This window comes from Colletotrichum siamense (genome assembly GCF_013390195.1).
Source record: "Colletotrichum siamense strain Cg363 chromosome Unknown KSG_Cg363_contig02, whole genome shotgun sequence".
Classification (NCBI taxonomy): domain Eukaryota; kingdom Fungi; phylum Ascomycota; class Sordariomycetes; order Glomerellales; family Glomerellaceae; genus Colletotrichum; species Colletotrichum siamense.
The window spans coordinates 4972338-4993158 of NW_023501015.1; the positions used below are offsets into that span (position 1 = coordinate 4972338).

General features: G+C 53.2%; 8 protein-coding genes across 8 annotated transcripts; 4 read left to right on the plus strand and 4 right to left on the minus strand.

The window, feature by feature from the left end:
• Positions 1 to 2406: 2406 nt before the first annotated feature.
• Positions 2407 to 3279, plus strand: trio (Triple functional domain protein; the record flags this gene model as incomplete). Its single annotated transcript, XM_036635126.1, has 1 exon — positions 2407 to 3279. One exon carries the CDS (start codon positions 2407 to 2409, stop codon positions 3277 to 3279), a length of 873 nt encoding a protein of 290 aa, XP_036499482.1.
• A 1273-nt stretch (positions 3280 to 4552) lies between these two features.
• Positions 4553 to 6031, minus strand: swnT-1 (Swainsonine transporter swnT; the record flags this gene model as incomplete). Its single annotated transcript, XM_036635127.1, has 1 exon — positions 4553 to 6031. One exon carries the CDS (start codon positions 6029 to 6031, stop codon positions 4553 to 4555), a length of 1479 nt encoding a protein of 492 aa, XP_036499487.1.
• A 640-nt stretch (positions 6032 to 6671) lies between these two features.
• Positions 6672 to 8344, plus strand: puuB-1 (Gamma-glutamylputrescine oxidoreductase; the record flags this gene model as incomplete). The annotated part of the gene is made up of 3 exons (XM_036635128.1): positions 6672 to 6735; positions 6783 to 7369; positions 7427 to 8344. 3 exons carry the CDS (start codon positions 6672 to 6674, stop codon positions 8342 to 8344), a joined length of 1569 nt encoding a protein of 522 aa, XP_036499488.1.
• Positions 8345 to 8369: 25 nt separating this feature from the next.
• On the minus strand, positions 8370 to 9980 carry BEA4-2 (Beauvericin cluster-specific repressor BEA4; the record flags this gene model as incomplete). Its single annotated transcript, XM_036635129.1, has 1 exon — positions 8370 to 9980. The coding sequence occupies one exon, from the start codon at positions 9978 to 9980 to the stop codon at positions 8370 to 8372; it is 1611 nt and encodes a 536-aa protein (XP_036500344.1).
• Positions 9981 to 11373: 1393 nt separating this feature from the next.
• Positions 11374 to 13752, plus strand: CGCS363_v003281 (uncharacterized protein; the record flags this gene model as incomplete). The annotated part of the gene is made up of 3 exons (XM_036635130.1): positions 11374 to 11992; positions 12053 to 12158; positions 12342 to 13752. The coding sequence occupies 3 exons, from the start codon at positions 11374 to 11376 to the stop codon at positions 13750 to 13752; spliced, it is 2136 nt and encodes a 711-aa protein (XP_036500343.1).
• Positions 13753 to 13861: 109 nt separating this feature from the next.
• CGCS363_v003282 (putative N-acetyltransferase) lies at positions 13862 to 14727 on the minus strand (the record flags this gene model as incomplete). The annotated part of the gene is made up of 4 exons (XM_036635131.1): positions 13862 to 14194; positions 14257 to 14496; positions 14555 to 14606; positions 14666 to 14727. The coding sequence occupies 4 exons, from the start codon at positions 14725 to 14727 to the stop codon at positions 13862 to 13864; spliced, it is 687 nt and encodes a 228-aa protein (XP_036500346.1).
• Positions 14728 to 16979: 2252 nt separating this feature from the next.
• CGCS363_v003283 (uncharacterized protein) lies at positions 16980 to 18890 on the plus strand (the record flags this gene model as incomplete). Its single annotated transcript, XM_036635132.1, has 1 exon — positions 16980 to 18890. The coding sequence occupies one exon, from the start codon at positions 16980 to 16982 to the stop codon at positions 18888 to 18890; it is 1911 nt and encodes a 636-aa protein (XP_036500345.1).
• Positions 18891 to 19291: 401 nt separating this feature from the next.
• Positions 19292 to 20794, minus strand: CGCS363_v003284 (uncharacterized protein; the record flags this gene model as incomplete). The annotated part of the gene is made up of 4 exons (XM_036635133.1): positions 19292 to 19295; positions 19360 to 19543; positions 20561 to 20625; positions 20682 to 20794. 4 exons carry the CDS (start codon positions 20792 to 20794, stop codon positions 19292 to 19294), a joined length of 366 nt encoding a protein of 121 aa, XP_036499371.1.
• Positions 20795 to 20821: the final 27 nt, after the last annotated feature.

Genomic DNA, 20821 nt, shown 5'->3' on the forward strand with positions numbered 1-20821 from the left:
GCCGTGTTTATGATATCACGACAACCGCCCAATCACCACCGCAGCCGCGCGATCATCCATCGGTGTTTCTATCCCCTTTGGTCCATCTCTGACAGTGGCATCTTGTTTTTCAGCCCGGCGGCGGACTTCGGACGAGCGTCGACGTGACGTGGCCCCCACCACAACAGGCGATTGTAGGGTAGATGTATAGATGGACACGGGGGGAAACAGCCAGACCGCTTGCTGGGCAGAACGATCGTGGATGACGAGAAGGAAGAGCCATGCAAGTTCGGTTTCCCGGGTCGCCCACTCCCCGGACCAAGGCAGGCCTTGTTGGCGTTGCCTGTATGATCTCGGTGGGCCGTCGCCGCGCTTAATCCCCGCGGAGGAGGTTTGCAAGTGTTTTGATAGCGTCGACTGCCGAGGGCTCGCCTCCTTCAACGGTCATGCCTTAAGGCTGCAGGATCGGTGGGTAAAATTTGGGGGAGGAGAGCATCCGTACCGAGGAAACCGAGGGAGATGAGTGCAAGGAGGCGCGTTGCACGGTTCGCTGTCGTAGGGCAGAGCAGATGGAAGGGAAATGCAGGCCAGGCCTGAACATGGCATGGAAAGTGGCTCTACGGATTCGCTGGCATTATTGGCAATGGTCTCCAGTCGCATGTTTTTCGTTACCCTTTCTGCCCCCTTCGCCGGGTGCCGAGATGGAGATCTCACCAACATGAGGCTCCCCTGATTGTCTTGCTTGGCGGCAGGTCGGTCTCAGAAAGGACAGCGGGCAGTCAGCCAGGGTGCCAGGGATGCAGGAAGAGGGTTCGATCGGCGGGGGGTCGGAGGGATTACGACGCGGGGATCATGCAGTTTCCGAGAAGAGGTTGGGGCGGTTTGACAGGTGACTCCGCGACGGGGATGTTCCGACGTCAGGGTAGGCTGGGCTGGATAGGTAGGAGGCTCAAAAGAGAAGACGTAAGGTGGCAGCAATAATGGGCCATCGGCGATAGTCTCGTTAGGCGTTTTCGACTAGTAGGGCTTTAAGTGCGATTTGTCTCACGTCAATTAACCCACCACCTAACATCTTTATGTGGAGGGCACTATTGTAATGTGTAATGTGTTTGTGAGTTTTACGTCAACGCCCGTCTCTTCCTCTAACTCTGACTAGATTGACAGAATGATCGCACGGTCTTTGGAGCCGTGCCTTGTCTCTTCCCGCCTGGGCACGATGGATAGACACTTGGGCTACAGCCCAGCCAGGAGGATTTTGGGCTTGATACCCGATCGTACCTTATTTGACTGGTTCGGGTTTGATAGACGGCTCGCCCAGAGAGTTGCCGAGGTGTCCCCCCGTGCCCCCAGACGGAGAAGAACCTCTTGAGAAGCACAACAGTGAGGGTCTTGAGGGATAGACATGGCTCGCTGGCCACCAGAACCCCGGAAGGGCAGTCAAAAGGTGGGACGAAAGGAGGAATCTTGGGTTTCATTGGCCTGAAGAACATCGACTCAAACATTCCATGTCTGAAACCGTGCTGGCAGCACCCTTGCGGGGAAACACTACCGAGCAACCACCGCGCTTGAGCCTCCAACTGGCGTGCAGGGATCAATGCCATTGTGAGACGGAGCCGACCCCTGTAGATCCCTGCTTTTTCCCTTGGGTGCCCCTCTGTGTCCCTCCCTCCTTGTCCCGACACTGCGTCACGTCAGCCAGAGGTTGTAAGGTTTCTCGGATGATGGACGCACGCAGTTACCGCTGTAGGGAACTGTGCCAGAATTGTGTGTGCGTTTTTGTGAAGGGACTTGTTAACAAGGGGGAGCGGGTAAAAAAGATACACACATGAAAAAAAGAGGGGACACACGCAAAACCCAAGACATGGAGGGAGGGGACCGTGGGATTGTTTAAAGGGCGGATGGCGCGCGGCGGCCGGGTCGGTTTTAAGGCCCTTCCTCTCGACTCTTTATTTCTGGGACGGGAAGCGCAACTTTTTAGTTTGGGACTGACATTGTATGAGATTTATTGATTGTTTAATTTGTGTTGTTTGAATACGTTTTTACGTTGACAGCTCTGTGGCTTGGCGACGATTGTTGAGCCGCTGGATCGACTTACATCGCACACGACCATTCCATATTACCTTCTCACGCCCTATTACTTCAATCACAACAACACTATTACCACCGGCCGGTCTGTCCTCCTCCGCCTGCGCGACACAGACCTGTCGACCAACTCTGATCCATCTGAACTGGCCACGAAGCCATACAGAGAGAGGGAAGCGTCTTTCTAATCGGCTCCCGACATTTACTCGAAGGGACTGGGTTCGACAACAACGACTACTACTACATGAGATAATCCTACGACGAAACGGCAGACGACATACCCAAGGGGCAACCTACAACAGTACCACATATACCAGTTCTACGACAGAGTAATCACTACACATCATGGCCGGCCTTCTTCCCAAGCTCGGAGGCGCCCTCGGCGTCTCGACAGACGTGCCCGTTCTGGGGCCTATTCTAGGAGACGGGGGATCAGGACAGACGGGCGCTCCCAACTCGTCAGTGAGCCAGGCGACGAAGGCTCAGACATCGGCACCAGAGTCATCGGCGCCGCCAGCCACAAGACCACCACCACCTCCACCACCACCGCCTCCTGCTTCAGCGCCGCCTGCAACGACATCATCAGCACCACCAAAGAGCACGCCGTCGCCCCCATCAAGGACACCGACGCCCTCATCATCCACATCACAAACGCCCACAGTGCGCCCTCCCACCACCTTCATCATCTCAACAACAACCATCCCGTCCTCATCCACAACGCCATCGCTCTCAGTTGTACCACCGCTCCCATCACCAACATCCATTCCCCCCTCACTCGCGCCTTCAGAGCCGCCCGTGGTACCCATCTCCACGCCGGAGGTTCTCACGCCCTCGCCGGTACCCTCCTTCATCCCGCCCCCGCCAGCAGAGACCACACCGTTGCTGACGCCCACGCCAACGCCGACGCCGGCGCCCAGCACTATCGCGGCGCCGAGCCAGGCGCAGCAGTCCGGCGGCAACGGCGGCGCGAAGCTGATGCCCGCGCTGCCCATCGCGCTCGGCTCCGTGGGCGGCGTGCTCATCTTCGGGCTCATCATCGGCATGCTGTACCGCAAGAGCAAGTGGCCGTTCCACAAGCGGAGGAACTTTGCCGAGATTGACGACCTGGAGATTGAGCGGCAGCAGGAGATTGAGAGGCAGCAGAAGATGAAGTGGGATCCGAGGGTGACGAGGACGTTTAAGCAGCAGCAGGCTGCGGCGGCCGGTGTGAACTTTTAAGAGGTTCTAGAGGCGCCGGTGGTATTCAAGAAATTAAATAAAAATATGAAATATCACACCTATCAATAACGCTCGAGTTTACAAGTGATGTTCCAAGATCCTCATGTCATATACCACACTATGATCTTCATGGCGTTATTGGCGATTTTCATGATAACACATCGCGGCCTTTTGCCTACCACAACAGCTCGTAGGTATCTCAGGCCTCATCCATAAACGCTATCTAGCTCTTGTGTGCTCCCAACGACGGGTAGTCTAATTGAGTTGAGGAGAATGTTCGCCGCGGCTCCTGCCACCGCTGCACCGGTTCCTCGAGAGCACGCGCTGGTGGCTCCGCCTGTGCCCGGCCTGCGATGGAGCAACTCGGTTGTGCGACTCCCGACTAACGTATTCGTAAGGAGTACATTACATGAATTCAAATAACTCTATTCTAGATGCCGGGACACATTGGAAAGTGAAGTGCGGCTCATTTCGGCAAACATTCCCTCCCAACTAACACAGTCAAACTCATCACCGGCAAAATCGAAAGTTGTCGCTGCGACGTGCGGCATGTGAGTCGGACACAGGGAACCATCATCACAAGAGTTCGGAGGCCTCGCACTGAGGCTGAAGTGTGCGCGTCCGCGTCTCATTGGCCCGGCGCTCCCGCCGCCGCCAATGGAGAGGATAGTTCGTAACGGGCTTGCTTCACACTCTCTCCGACACAAGATGAGAATAAAAGCAAAAAGGCTGTCGCGTCTGGCGGGAACGGCGAACATGTCCGTTCTGAGGAAGGGAACCGGGAACTGTAATTCTATTGCCTCGCTCCAGAACTTCGGACCGTTCGACTTCAACAGAGTTAGCGAGGAGGGCCATGAAACTGGGACAGCGGCATCTTGATCGACGAACAGGGAGATGCCTTGAGGGGGGAATATAAGGTTTTGGGGGAGCAGACACACGCGGCGAGCCGCAACCAGGGTTTCCAGGTCGAGAAGAATCGGCTTGCTAGTCATGGAACGCCGCAAGCGCGAGTTTCACGCCGTCAAGAAGTTGAGAGCGGCCTTTTACTTTACCACCTATCACATCTCTTCGTTCGCTGCGACCCGACAACTGAGATGAACGTGTGTCGTCTGAAAGTTTACGCAGAGTAAGGCGGAAGTCAAAAGAGTCAGTCGCTGCACACATTGCCACCTGACTCATCGGAAGGAATCGTAAGCTCAGTCACTTTGATGCGTTTAGTAGGTAACGTATTGATGAGACAGAAAACAGTAATCAAGCGCCGGCTAATTATCTTCTAATGCTCGAGAAACTCCTTGACCTCGTAATTCCTCTTTGCGTAGCCGAACCAGAGGCCCAAGATGATGATTCCGAGAGCAACCAGAACAGGGGAGGCGTAGTTCATTTCGTCTGCTAGGGCGGGGAGGTAATACGGGAAACAGTAAAAGATGAGTGCGACTACCGACCATGCGAGCATGACGACGTTCGCCAGGAGGCCGAGCTTAGGGTACCAGAACGGACCATGCTTGAAGCTGGAGCGGCCTTGCATCAGAGCAAGAACCACGGGAATGCTGTAACTGATGTATTGGAGCAGAAGGCCGGTGGAAATGAGCGAGTTGAAGGCTAGGTCTGAAGCGAGATATAGACAGCCAAAGATGGCCGTGCCAGAGGCAGAGAATATCAAGGACCAGAGAGGAGTGTGCAGCGGAGACGGCACAATCTTGCTGAGGTGACGATGCAGCGGGAAACCGGCCTCGCGGCTGATTGTCCAAGCAAGACGGGACTGCCATGTCTGGATGGACCACATAGCGCCAATGGTGGTGATCATGACAGGTACCCAGAGTCCGACCGCGGCGGCCTGGCTGCCCGTGATTCGATAAAAGAGAGCGAGCGCCGAGTTATCGTCGGCTCCGTCGAGGTAAGACACGTTGATGAGCACCGACATGACGACCAGCAGCCCCGAAACCAGGCCGACGACGATTGTCCACATCAGTGCCTTCGGGATGTCGGTGCTGGGGCGGGGCATCTCCTCGGCCAAATGGGTGGTGACGTCGAGGCAGGAAAAGCTCCAGTTCGCGCCGTTCATGCCGATGATGAACGCGATGCCGTTCTGCCACCCCGAGACGTTGATCTGCGTGACGAAGAAGTCCTTGGCGGAGGCGTGTTCTTTCGACATCGCGAACAGGGTGATGAAGATTACGACGATAGTGGTGCAGCTGAAGAGCAGCATGATCTTTGAGATTTTGGGGAGTGCTTGTTCGAAGCTCGCGCCAAAGAGCGTGACGATGTTGAGGAGCTGGAAGCCGAGGAAGCCCATCCACCTCTTGTACTCAAAGGTCGGGTCGAGGAGCGTGATGATGCCGCAAATGCCGACGGGGACGGAGAGGCAGGCGGAAGAGCCCGTGGCTACTGCGGCGAGCCAGCTGATGACTGCTGTGATGTATGACAGAAACCGCTTGTACTTGGGTGGTGCGAGGCGATGGACCCAGATGTACTGGCCACCGGGGTGAGGCATGGCGGAGGCGAGCTCGGCGAGCGTTGTTGCTGTTGCTAAGCCGACGAGGGCCATTACTAGGAAGCCCCAGAAGAACAATGGTGATCCTCCCATGGGAAGGGTGCTGCCGAGAACCAGCAAAAGGCCGATGGCAGTGTTTGTGGTGCCGTAGCCAATACCCAGGGCGGACAGAGTCGTGAATGGCTTCATTGTCTGCACGGTGACAGCCCCGTTGGCGATGGAGCCGCGCTCCACGGCTTCATGATCGGTCTTTTCGGGCATGACGGAGATTTTGTTGTGGGTTCCCGTTGAGGAAGTGCGTGCAAGTGAGGCTTGATTGTCCATTATTGCAAAATCACACGCCGGGACGAGGGATGATGCTAGGGAGAAGTAGTCGTGATCAACTTGGGACCATTAGTAGTGGTTAGTTGTGGGAATGTCTTGGAAGCTGAGGTGGGGTTTCGGGAGTTATATGCATGCAGCTAGATACTATCTACCGCAAGGTTGAGAGTCACGCAGCTACAGTCATGGGCCTGAAGTCTTCAGAGCGGGGTTATCTGTCAATCAACCAAGGGATTCGCAACGGACGTTGACATTATCTCGAGGTTAAGATAACGACGTCGTGGGGGAGACACCTAGAATGCGAACCGTAGACAACGAAGCCGAGGATAACATATCGGCCGCTATCAGTTCACATTCTCGCACATACCTTCCGCATGGGGAAAGGGAGAGCGGCGCCGCTACCGGCGCGGGCCCCACAGTCCGGATGGCCATCGGGCGGTCCCCCGCAGCGTTGGGAGGTTGGGCTCAAGAAGTAGCATTTCTGAACTCTCCCACGGCATCTTTTATCCGGCTGTATTAATGAGCTCCTACTGATGACCCCTTGACCTGGTGTTTTGTAGGCATACGAGTCAAAGTCACAATGGGCGGAAACGGCACCAATAACAGCGCTGATCGTCTGCAAGATGAGCTTGCTCCCTACCTAAGTATGCAATCAATCTTTCCCGAGAACACAGCTAACCGCTTATTGCAGACCCTGTTATGTCGAGGTTTCTCTTGAACGTATCCAAGGCCATCACGCAAGACCCAGGCTTGCCTAAGACAAACCCGACGGTTTCAGCATGGCAGGTTCCCGAGCACCCAATAGGGTCAATTCAGTCGCCCACCCTTCCCAAGCATACAGATTTTGCTGTGATCGGCTCTGGTATCACAGGATGCAGCGTCACCAAGACACTTCTTGGGCACCAGGCTGCCGGCAATTCTCATGTCACCGTCTTGGAAGCGAGGACCCTTGTCAGCGGCGCAACCGGTCGTAATGGAGGACACTTGGTAACAGCCTCTGGACACACTTTCGGCCCTCTGGTTAAGCAGCATGGTGTTGAGGCAGCAAAGCAAATCACTCGGTTCAGTATTCTCAATATCGAGCGGCTGATGGAGATGGTGAAAGAGATGGACCTAGAGCTACAGGAAGCCTGTCAGATTCGCGATGTGCTCAAGGTCATGGCCGTCGGAGACGGAGAGACCTGGAAGGCGGCTAGGCAGTCGGTTCTAGACTTCCAGCAGGCTGTAACCGAACATCAAAGTTATCACCGTATTGTTCAAAAGGACGATGTCCCTGAGGTAAAGTTCAATATTGAAACAAACATCAATAACCACAGTTTAGCTGACATCATGCAGAGATGGAACATAAAGGATGCTTCAGGGGCGGTTGAACACGATGCTGGCGCCATTTGGCCCTACAGACTGCTTACCGGTGTTTATGATCGCCTGCTCAAAAAGTACTCTGGGCGTCTTGCGATTGAGGCAAACACGCCGGTTTTGGGTGTCGAGTATTCTCCCACAAGCGACTCGAAACATCCTTATCTGATCACCACCCCACGAGGAACAATGCGAGCTAAGAAGGTGATCCACTGCACGAACGCGTATGCTTCACATCTTCTGCCAAAGCTGGCTGGTCGTGTATACCCATTTCGTGGGACGATGTCTGTGCAAAAGCCTGGCCCTGCTCTGAAGAACTTAGGAGCCTCCAGATCCTGGAGCTTATCACACAAAGCTTCCTTGGATGCGGAAAGCGGCTTCTACGACACCGGGCTGTACTATCTTCAACAAAACGCCTTGACGGGGAGGATCTGGATTGGGAATGAGACAGCATACATGAAGGATATTTTGACTTCTGATGATACTTACGTTCCTGCAGAGGCAAAGAAAGCCTTATCTACTGTTCTTCCCAGGTTCTTCCTCGATGGCTGGGGCTCGGAAACGACATCAGAGATAGAGGCCATCTGGTCCGGTGTTCAGGGGCACACAGCAGACGGCCTGCCAATTGTTGGCCGGATCCCTCAGCCCCTTCTAGAGACACCAGGTGACGATGAGCAGTGGATGGCTTGTGGATTCAATGGGTACGGCATGGACAAATGCTGGCTGACGGGCGAGGCTTTGGTCAAGATGATGTTCGGGGAGGACGTCAGTGACTGGTTCCCACAGGCTTACATGGTAACCGAAGAGCGGCTGCGGAAGGGTCTGACCAGCGACAAGACGTTGCTCAAGTTTGCCCAGATTGCAAAACCAAGTGGCGTTAAAAGTGAGAAGTTGTAGACCTTTTATTGCTATCATAGATATATCATCCCATCATTGTTCCCAAGTTCTTCTCATGAGCCACGTCCAGCCAGTAAACATCAGTACTTCCACTGTCCAACGCCGACCAGATCTGATCAATCAACTCAGATATCACTCGACTCTTCCTCAGAGGTAGTATGTGCGTGTAAGCAGCCAGTCGCGACAGCACAAACTTCCGAGCCCGGGCAACCTCGATGGAAGCCGGGTCAATTGCCAACACATCCAAGTCGCCCGCAGCCACAGATGCTGATTGCAAGTGCTGTGGATTTCTCCTTAACTCGCTTGAGCAAGCAACCATGATGAATGGCTGCGCGCTGCGCGTCCGAGATTCAAACGGTATCTCTCTCAAAATACCCAAGATGTGCATTGCGAGCTTGGTCAACCATGTCTGCCTCTCCTGCGCGGTTGGTGTCTTGTCGGATGGCAGTGGTCGAAGTAAATAGTCTTTGTCCCACGGAGCGTACCGTTCGTTGAGTAAGTCGGGGAACACACGATAGAGTTGCAGAAGTCCCGTGCATCTGTATGCCTCGTCTATGAGTTGCAAGTGCCTCAGCGGTGTTTTCGGGTCACCCGGGTCCTTGACTTGGGATAGGTCCGGTGAGCGGTGGGCTAACAGTACGCGCTCGAGTTTACGTGCCTCCCTAAGTGCGGTTCTAAACACATCAATGTCGTTTTCGGTCAGAAATTTGACTTTTGAGATTCGCTTTCGGTACTGAAAGACCAGGACGCCAATGTCGGCGAGTATTTTGACCGTGTCTCGGGAGATACCAGAATATGGATGTGGTTCTTCCGACTTGGACTTGGCGGACTCCGCCGGCCCAAACGGAGAGTTTCGATCGCAATTGCCCAGCTGATGGCTGTCTGTTAGATAGGCCAGCAGCATTGCCCAATAGTCCATAGTGTCGCTGAAAAACGAGATGGTAGCGTCTCTGCCCGTGTCAAGCATGACGTCTTGAAGGATATCGCAGCTTGTTCTGAACATGTCTGTGGCGAGGTTCTGCGGAGTGAGCCAACTGGATGTGTGGCCCAGTAATTGAGAGGCGAGTAGCATGGCTTGCTTGTGTGTCGGTAGAGAGTCCTGACGCAGGAGCTTCAATGCTTGTGCGTGCTCGCGGCGCGCAATAGGCAAAAGGTGCGGGAAGTCTTCCGACAGACAAGCTGCCGACATGCTTTGAATAGTGTGGTAGAGAGCACCGGAAGACTGCCACGAGGTTTCGATGATGTTGCGCATGACGTTCGACTTGCTGTCCCATGCGCAGTAGAGCGTGATGACCTCGCGGAAGAAGTATTCAGAGAGTGACGTTGGGATATTGAAAGGCTCCTTCGGGATTGGGGAGGATAACTGTCGATTTTGCTGTATGAGCGCTGTTGACATAGTCATATCGAGTATTTCTGTATTGCGATTTTCAAACAGGCTATGGCGTTGTTGGATATGGAACCCACTAGATCTAGTCTCCGAGGGAAAACTGCCTTCCGCGAACAACCCAATTCTGGGTGTTTCTTGATTGTTGGATGGTGATGACGAGTGATCGTTATCAGCATCCAGAGCGGATCCAAGAAAATTTGTATCGATTGACAAATCGACTTCAGACGCCGGCCGCTGGAATCCTAGCATAGCATCTGTGATGGTGGTCAAGCTTGACAGGTCCGGAGAGACAGGGTGATCCCAATGTGGAGTGAACCCAAACCATGAATTCAGCTGACGGTTGCCCTCAGCGCTTGAATAAGCATTATCGAGTGTTTCGGTATCTTGAGCGGCTTTTGGTGAGGCAGAAGAAGCTCGCGGTTTTGGTGAGCCTGCTGCTTCGCTCTTCTTGCTGGCAGAGTCTTCTGCTCGAACTTGGGGTCTGCGCGACCACCGCACATTGAGTGCATATCCAGGACATTGGAAGCCCCTCTCTTCACACCTAGCGCACCCGGGCTTCCTTTCATCACACTTTGTCTGCCAAGACAATGTAAGCGATAACACTCTCGGAGGCTGCACAATGAGTCTTACCTTCTTCGCTTTGCACCTAAGACATCCGTTTCTGGATTTCGAGTGCCTGACTTTGGATGAGGACTGCATTGCGTTGGGCCGCCGTAAGATTAACATGCACAGGGTAGCTGCCGATTGCTAACAACTTTGCAGTAGTGGGAGGAATAGGCTTGCAGCGGTTGATGCTCGCAAAGTGCATGAAGAGGCAATGAGCGGTCCGGCACCGGCATCGCGTGGGTGATAAGACCAGGAGAGATAAGCCATCGTCGCCCACTAGCAATGGCAGATATCGGTCTTTTTATCTAGATGCGGTCACATCATCCCTGCTTTTGCGTTGTTCCCCGCAGGTGATCAATGCTAGCGGGATCCGGGTCTGCGGGGTTGGTTAGGACCGGTGGGTAGGATGGCCGGGGTTAACTGACCCTGGTTTCTGATCCTGCTTTCTCATTCTCTCATGACTTCTGCCGGGTCCGAATCTGCATTTATTTCTTATCACAATGACATATGGTGCCGCCTATAGCCATTGGAGAACTTCCTGCTTACTATGCAACTCCAGAGTCAAGCACTGCCGGCGCGCCCACGAGAAACAGACGTTGCCAAGGGCTGGCCGCTTGCCTCTGAACATCTGAAAAGGCAACACTGTTCCAGTCGTATTAAAACACAGTGCAGAGCATAGTACCATCTTTGATGCTGTCTAATGCACACTGCCAGCCTTCTAATATTGGAACAGTCAACGACTCGACAGACGCCAATCGGGGGCGGAGTAGGGTGATTTGTGAATTCCTGCACTGCCTGTCATATTTCCTACAGCCACAAAATCCCAGAGACATTTCTTTTTTGCGCAGAAAATAGCTCTGCGGCCGATCCCCACTTGTCGTGGCACTATTGGCTCAGCCCCAAGTCTGTGTCTTACTGCACAGCCCGAGGCTGTTCGGGGATGGAAATGGTGACGGATACAAAGGTCCCTGATATCTCGAACCAAAAGTTTTGTCGTACTTCATGCCTATCTGTCGACTACAAGATCTCCGAGACGATGGCCAGCACTTTCAGAGCAATTGGGAGCAGCGAGGACGAGATCGAGCGTCTCAAGTTTACACTCGTATCTGAAGATTCCAAAGGCCACAGTTGCCAGTATTGCAATGTTTTCAACATCAAGTTCCGCAGGTTGATCGATGGCCGCGTGGAGGCAAGTTCCGATTACTACTTAGATACGACAGAACGGGAAGTCCGCAGAAAAGCAGAACTAGGTTGCAGCTTCTGGGCAATGATTTGCGATCGCCTTACCCAAATGACACTGACACAGAAGGCAAAGAACATCCTGGGAGAAATGCCTGACGATTTCTATTTCTCAACAGATTCTTTATGGGGGTGGAGGAACGATCGCTTCCTTGAGGCCCTCGAAGGCGAAGAGAAGAGAAAATTCCTACGACTTTGGCGAAAGTCGGGAGTAAACTGGCACTACGCCTTCGAGAGACCTTGCGACGGCCTCGATTTTGCATCATCTGCATCATCCCTTCGAAGTCAATCGCGAGAGAATGCGGTCTCATCAGACCTTTTGCGACTCAAGTTTTTCAGCAACGGCGATTACTTCCGCTTGTATCTCACATTTGGGCTTTTTGGAGACGCCTCGTTCTTAGTTCTGATTCCCCCGTGTAAGTTGTGTTGGACTCCAATCAATTTCACAGCTCGTATGGACGCTAACTTTGGTAAAGCTAAGAAACTCGGGATTAATGCCAAGCGCATGGACATTGCTTCACCCATGAACCTAGAGCCTAGCAGTCCCATGACAGTGGATCTGATCAAATGCTGGCTGCAAAAGTGTGAATTTCAACACCGATGTGGCCTTTTTGATCTGCCATCTTCGATGCCGTCCATGATTTTGCGGGTGGTAAGTAAGGACTCTGCAGTATTGGTCGAGGTGACGCCAGGAATGAGAAAGCGCTATCTCGCACTGTCCTACTGCTGGGGGCAAGGAACGCAACGACTCTTACTATTTCGAAGCAACAAACCCATTTTGACCTCTGTCACTGGTATCAAGATATCGCAGCTGGATGCAACAATCCGGGATGCTATGATCACAACATATGAGCTTGGCTTCGAGTATCTTTGGATCGATGCGCTCTGTATTGTTCAAGACGACGAGGACTTTAAAGCGAAAGAACTACGAAAGATGGGTGATATATACCGGAACGCCGCCTTCACCATAATCCCCTCCGCCGCGGGCGATGTTCGCGAAGGATTCCTCAAAAGACGACTTTCGACCCTAGAAAGGACTGTTCCAGCGGAAGGACGACCTCAAATTGTCTTCAAGATGAAAGCTCAATGGAAAGATGAGCGCTCGAATGAAACGACACCGTTTTCTGCCATTCTTAAAGCAAGCGAAATACAAGGCGACAAGGAGCCTTGGTACCACAGAGCTTGGACACTCCAAGAAGCCCTCTTTAGCAGACGCCGACTACAGTATCACGAGAAACAAACAACATGGCGTTGCTACTGCGCGGGAGAAAAGATCCTGGAACATGATGGCTGGTTTAGTCGAAGCAATGAAGGGAGTGGGACGTCCCTATCCGAAGTCTTGGGACACGTCACGCGCATGCTATGGAACCGCCAGAACCTGCCTCGCACCTCGGTGGTTTTTGGATACTGGTACTCTCTAGTGCGCACGTATAGCAGTCGATCGTTGACGTATTTCACGGATAGGCTTCCTGCTATATCCAGCACGGCAAGAGAGTTTGCCTCGATCTTACAAGATCACTATGTTTGCGGGCTCTGGGCATCTGACCTAGCATTAGGGCTAGCATGGACAACAGGCGTGAGAGATCTATCTTATGACAACAACTCGGTGAAAGGGCCCTCGTGGAGTTGGGCGTCGTACATCGGCGGCGTATATTGGAACCGAGGAGAGTGCAAAAGAAGCGTGGATTTTCAAGTTGTTCGGTTCTCTGAACTTCCAGCTGATCTATTTAGAGAGTCTGGGTCGATCGAGATTCACATCCGTGGCCTTCTCATGCCCTTCTCATACAACTTCTTCCTTCACAACGAGGAATATTCTGTCGAAATGGACGATGACGATTCAAAGAATCCAGAATTAACGGTACTTACCGACTATTATGTGGATTCCAGGTTTGGGGACAGCTCTGAGACCGAGATTTACTTGCTGCCACTTATCGTCACCCGCAATCTAAAGGTGCAAGGCCTTGCCTTGATAGAGGATGTCCAAAGGCCTGGCAAGTATTTCCGCGTGGGCTTATTCATAAGGAGAAGGATTTGGGCAGTGCCCGATAATTATCCTGAAGACCACGACATCGAAGAGGACTCCGAGTGGCCCGACGATGCGCCCGAGGATTATCAAGATCAACTGCGAAGTGCGTTTGGCGGAGGCAAGAACATTAAGGAGATTATACTGATATAGAGGCTTTTCTTGTTGATCATTCCCTAATAGTTGCTTTCCATATAATTGGACTACTAAGTTGTTTCGCACCTTTCCCAGTGCTGACGGCCTAACATGACTTATTCCCTCTCTACCTACCATCGCCGGGCTCCGCATGTGGCTCACGAATCATAGTAAACAGTCTTATAGAGTCACCATCGTCGTCGCAAATCATTTCCTTCTGGAACTTGAAACCCCATCGTCCGTATATAGCCATGTTGGGGACGTCCTTACTTGACTCAAGATAGCACTTCATGTCTTCAGCATCCGCTTGGTCCGTCACCATTTTCATCATTTTGGCCCCGACGCCCTTACCCTGTGCCTCAGGGAGAACGACCATGATGTTGAGAAAGTAGTAACCTCTGGGGTCTGTCCACAGCTCTTTTTGTGCCTTGGCTTGAGCCTCTTTCCAGATGTAGTATCTCTGCGAACAGACGGAGGGGTAAGCGATGCTAAGACTCGGCGAGGGTGTGAATAGTGTCTCACCTTAACATTCAAACCACCACGTCCGTACCACATGTTGTAGTTCACCTGCCCGAACCACAGACGCCACCCCTCGAGCCAATCGTTCCACGTCGATGGAGCATCAGCCGGCTGAGGGGGCAGCCACATTGCCACGCCAAGTACTTTGTCGTTTCCTTCCTCTTTCGCTACGTGAAAAATTCCATTACGCATTCCCCATCGCATTCGAAGGGCTAGTGACTGGTAATTTCTCTCCTGGCTGAACTATTGATAACGAATTATTAGTGAGAGACTTTGGATCAGGACCTCCAATGCTACCCACCTTAGACTGGTCATAGACCCACGTATTGTACGGATCCCCAGCAAAAGCTTGTCTGTGTGGCCCTGTCAGTCATTCTGTCATACATGCTCACGTTGCTCTGTCCTCACTTACTGAACCGCTTGGACTGCGCCAGGGATATCTTCCTCGGTGAGGGTTGTGACGTGGATCGCCATGATGAATGATGAGTGAGGGCCCGGGAGCGGCGCAAGTTCTGGACGACGCGCGGTGAGATGAGATATCAGAGATCAGATTGGCAATAGTCTCCTTTGTGACAGGTCGCGTGACCGAGAGAACCCGTTGACTATTATTCACAGCGAAAACTGCTTCCAAGCTAGCCCGAACGCGGGGGTTGTCGCCGTTTGGCTTCGGAAAGGCCCTGCGGGGTCGAGATAAGATCGCACAGAATTGCCCTGTAAGGTTAGCGGGATGAGATAAGTAATGATAAACCCCGCCATCGGGGAAGCTCAGCGCCACCACTCCTACGAATTGCGATAACTAATTGATCGACTACATCTGATCAACTTGACATGAGTGACTACCTTATTACTGTGACTGAACAATTGCTACGACTGCGACAGCCGAGATCCGAACGCGAAGAATTGATGATTAAGAGCTGAAGAGCGGCAATTGGCCAATCGCATCTAGATGCTGTCACTGCGCCAGTGCGGTGGCGCAAGAAGCCTCAACACGACGACGATGGTAGGGATACCCTCCGTGGAGATGGACAGGTGCTTAAAGCAAAAATCGGACGGATTCGAAACCTTCATCACGTTGACAGGTTCGTATGCGGCCGCAGCTTATTCGACAGCTAGGCCGCCCTTCTTATTTTTAACCCCGCGGTCACTCCGAAGGGACCTCGAAAGTCAGCCGCGGCCTCCAAATGACGCTGGCAAACTTTGGCGCATTGGTGTTATTGACCATGTCAAAAGGTATCTGATATTGAGCGGCGTGGAAGTGTAGCTCAGAATCTTACAGGTGCAGATGAGGCTCCTTTTTGAGATGCGATCGTTTGCCGATCGGATGATCACGCGGGAGATGAAATTACGGATGAATGTTTGCGTGTTGTGAACAGCGCCACGGGACGACGCAAACAAAACCCGGAAGATTCACCCGCTTAATTCGGTGATACTAATTGCGAGCCGAGCCGTTGGGGGAAATTGCGGCTTAATTGAGGCGGATCGTGGGCATGAAAAAGAAACGAAGGCGTTTCTCACCAGAGCACGCCTGTGTAGAGGACCATGACCGAAAACAATACTATTGGCGATGGATGAAAAGGGGAAAAGGCACGAAGAGGCAATCGTCGTCGAACATGGATCAGGCATAGTTCGGATGAAGAGGGAACACGTGAACCGTCAGTTGCGATTGGTCTTGTTATATCCGTACTTGGTGTACTATGTAATTCTTCGGACTGTTATTGATTCAAGTTGATGGCCAGATTGATTAGTACAAGGCTTAGTGGTGTTTCGCAGTCAGATGGTTGCCGGGCTGTGTTGTGTGAGAAGAGCGCATCGTCATTGTCCGAAGTGTTTGCTGGTGGTGGGCGGAAACTCTGAACCCCGAATGACCGTAGCGCAGGCGTCAATTAGTGCGCGGTTGAGGCGGCTTGCTGCCACACTCCATGTTGCCTCTCCCGTCGTCCGAATTACGACGGTATTTCTGGAGACTCGTTCAACACGTTGCAGCGACGCGTTCTTCAGCTCAATGCAAAAGTCTATCTAAAGCAACAGAGCAGAGGGCCAGACTTTCAGGGTCGCATCAGGTCAGATGGCGACACAGCGACCACAGAAGACAACCACGCGTTCCGTCAGCCGTGGGCCGTGGGGGCCCTGAGCCTGGAGGGAGCAGCAGCAGCAGCATTTTATGGGCCTTTCCCCCCAATATAAAAAAAGCTGGGAATTTCAGGTTTATTGCGTGTCGATCACTGCCGCGGGAGGATCGGAGCAGCCATGATGCAACCGATTCAGGGGCGCCCTTGCTCTCCCCGTTGAACTGTGGAAACTGGAAAGACTGCACTGCACCTGGTAACTGGACACTCACTGGACACTGGTCACACTCAACTGGACGTTGCCTCAGGTAAAAGAGTGGAGAGGCGGCGGCAAGTGTGAGCCCCTGACTTGTTGCATTGCATTGCACAGCACAGCTCACAGCATTGATGAGGAGCACTGCGAAGTGTCCTTTTTAAGACTCCAGCTGCACGTCGCAGATCCCGTTCGTCCTGTCTCATCATCCCAATTGTCACTCGTCGCGTCGTCTCAATCCCCCCGGCCGTCATCTCAACTCGCCCAAACTCTTTTTTTTTTTTCACGGCCAGGCGATTGACTCAAATACATTCACTCACTCACTTACGCACATTTAATTGCACTCGCATGCTCCCGCGAGTGCACTCACCCGCCCGAGCAAGACCGCTCCACCAGACGCCGTCATCATGATCAACAACGTCTGGGACAAGTCTGCGCGGGCGCAAAGGGGCCGCGAGCAGGAGACGGAGCTCCTCCCAAGGACCGAGCAGGATGGCCGCGACTGGCGCGAGGGCGACGACGAGAAGCAGCAAAAGGCCCAGGGCGCGGACTCGAGGAGGAACAGGGACAAGATCAGGTCTCTCGACGGTCTCCGCGGTATCGCCTGTCTAATCGTCTTCAACTACCACTTTTTCTGGCCATGGACGCCCTTCATCATGCTGGGAAACGGCGCGTTTCCCCCAGGAGCCCCTGAGCCCTACGTTGGATGGCACCAATTGCCCATCATCTGCTTGCTGCATCGCGGTCGGCCCATGGTCGCCATCTTCTTCGCCATATCCGGTTTTGTGCTCTGCAGGCATATCTTGAGAGCCATTCACGAACGGCGTGTCGAGGCCGCCTACAAGAGCCTCGCATCGTCCGTCCTGAGGCGCGTGTTCCGTCTCTACATCCCGCCCACCATCAGCATGGCCTTGGTGGCCCTGCTGGCTCAGATGGGCGCCTTCAAGTCCGAGAACGCCATCTTCAAGGGGCCTGATTCGGCCTACATCAACGGCACCGTCACCTTTGCCCACCCTCAGCTCGGCGAGTCCTGCATCAACGGAACCGTTGCCGCCGCCGGCCCCAAGAGCGTCGCCAAATACCTCCACCTCCAAACCCCGCTAACCCTGGGTAACCTAACAAACTTGACCGCATCATCAGACCAGCTCTGCTTGAACAAGACGTCCCAGCTCTTCATGCCAGCCATGCTCTACAGCTTCGTCGACAGTCTCGAGGTGGACCTCAAGCCGGAGAACAAATCAGCAAACGCCACCCTCAAGCAGATGGAATCCACCAAGCCGCGGCCCCGCGAGGAGAAGACTGGGGGTGGACACCTGGAGAAGATCTGGGGAAAACACAGGTCATCCACCCAGGAGCAGGCCGAGAAGGACATGGCCGAGGCCGCAAAGGCCAAGAACCTCACCACCACCCACAACATCACCTGGGTCCAGATGGGCGGCTCGTGGGAGGAGCACCCCATCATCCACGACAACATGACCTACGCCATCAAGAACTTTACCAGAGTCTACGCGGAGTGGGCGAACCCTTTTAACTTTGGCCACTACCACACCCGCTACGACCCTCACACCTTCACCATCCCCATGGAGCTCCGCGGTTCCATGTTCATCTACCTGTTCCTGCTCGGCACGGCGGCCATCAAGGCGAAGTGGAGGATGGGCATCGGCAGCTTCCTCTCCGTCTACAGCTTGATCTTCGGACGCTGGGACATGGCTGCCTTCATGGGTGGGATGGTGTTCTCCGAGATCGACATCCGACGTACGTCTGATACCCACGACGGCTCGCTCGGGTACCCCGGCAAGAGCGACCCCCGAGGCCGCCGAGCAACCCTCCTGCAGAGAGTCATCTCCGCAACAGCAACCCGTTGGATCACGATGTTCGTGGCACTCTACTTCCTTTCCTATCCCGACGCCTCGGCCGAATGGACCCCAGGTTTCGTTCTCCTTTCCTCTCTTGTGCCCCGCTACTACATCCCCCTATCCGGCTGGATGTTCTACCAGTCCATGGGAGCAATCCTCCTGCTCCCGTGCATCCTACGCAGCCCCGTCCTCGTCCGCCTCCTGGAAGGACAGGTGGCGCAGTATCTGGGCAGGATCAGCTTCTCGCTGTACCTCGTCCACGGCCCCGTGCTTCACAGCCTGGGCTTCTGGCTCATGCCGAGGCTCTTCGAGAATTTTGGCCGCGCACAGGGCTACGTCCTTGGCTGGATCATTCTGATGAGCGTAACATTATATCTGACGAACTTATGGAACAAGAAGATTGACGGCTGGAGCACGACCGTCGGCAGAAGGGTAGAGAAGGCGCTGATCGACTCGGCGTAGGCGTTAAAATGAAAACTGTCAGGGGCATTGTCGCTCTAGATAGAAATTGATTTGGCGTTTCGGACCTACACTTTGAGGCCTTTTGCTGGCGTAGCGAACGAAAATGACTGTCTCTGATCTTGAATGTATGAGATTAGTAAATCGTTGACTAAGAATTTACATGAAGTCTCAAGTTTCTATAAAACCACTCAGCCCCTGGAACACGCCGTCAACAGCACACACATCCACTCACAGCCCGACTAGACATTTGCAGAGTTTCCTAGCTGGCGGGAAAGCAGGATCCAGTCACCGCACGAGGTGGCATTAGAAATAAGCCGCGTCTTCAGGTCCACCCGCAAAATATCATTACCGGCGAACGAGACTGGCGTTCCCGCCGGGACAGTCCTAGAAGAAACCATCAGCTACCTTCAGCCATAAATCTTGAATCAGTCAAATATACGAATTGTAACCTGTCGTCACGGCGGTATACTGCCAATTGTACGCAATCTGGTCGCAAGAGTGCAGCAGGAACGTCGGCGTCTGCGTGCTGTTCGTCGTGGTGGCGTTCTGGGGCGTTATGATGGCGTCCCAGAGCTGGTTGATGTTCAACGTCGGGGGGCTAAAGGTGTCGTTGTAGCTTGTGACGTTTTCTGCGACGACGGCGGCGAGGTCGGCTTTGGTGGAGGTGAGCGGGGTGTTGAAGATGGCGAGCCAGCGGCGCGCGATGTCCTAGGCCTCGTCTTCGCAGAGGTAGGAGAGTTGGACTTTTGAGTGGGAGGAGGGGAGGGAGGGGGAGGAGGTTGTTGTTGTCGTTGTCCTGCCGTGCGCTGTTGCTGCGAAGGCGGCGAGGGGTAGTGAGAGGAGGATTGATGGTCGTATTTTGGTTGAGTCAGATGGTGAGAAGGTGAGGATGTAATTTAGGGTTTCTTGATACTAACTTGAAATGAGTGATAGGGTCTATTTGAATGAGCGGATACCTTGTTTAGTGAACTGGTTGCCGTCTGATACGAGGTTTTCTAATTGCTTCTATGGCGCACTTTTCAGAATGTATTTGAATGCAGACTGCTGTGAGGGACAACGCGGTAGAGCATGCGGATGAGTGGAACGGTGGCTGGCCTGACGACGTACTTGACGTGGGAGTCGTGAGGAATGTGGCGTCTCTGCATGTATGGCACTGGAGGCGGCACTCTTTTCAGCACGCCACGATAGCATCCACAAATGAACATCGAATCACTCTGAATCACTCTGGATTTTTGCGGGAACGAAGAGGAGTCTCGAGAAAATATCAATCGTTCCGAATGGATTGCGTTGTCTGGTAAGAAGCATGCGTTTGTGCGGCCTAACTTATACCTGCGCAAATGCCAGGTTCTTTTTCTTCCCTCCTAGCTGTTCGTATATAGCCTATTGATGTTGCGCTAGAAGTCTTCCCCACATATGACCGTCTGACTTGGTGTTCTAGTGCTCTCTTGATTTGATAATGCAGACACATAAGTAGCTTTCTTGCCACTATTATGCAGTCAAAGTCATAAAGGCAGCTGAATATTAGGGCACGCATGATCTATCTAGTCTGGGCCTGGAGATTGCTGAACAAGTACTTAGAACTAGGCTTATGACCTAGGAATTCTTCCAGCATCCCCATCTCGTCACGACTTCCGCCAAATTCGAGTATCCCGCGGTGGTACTTTTCCCACTGTTCCTGGCTGCGAGGATTTTCCTCAAAGTTGTGGTGAAAATGTCTGCAGCGAATACTGCCGCGCTATTTGGTGCTAACATTAGCTCTCTGGGAAGTTATTCTTGTATTGACAAACTTACTATAGATACGAGTAGTACCCTGCGTCCATTCTGGAAACCATATGATGAAAGTTGGACTGAGGATGTCCTCTATCTTCGGCGTTGGGATTGGGAAGCAGTCGGAGCCTCGCCATTGTGTCGTTGAATATGCCCGCAATATC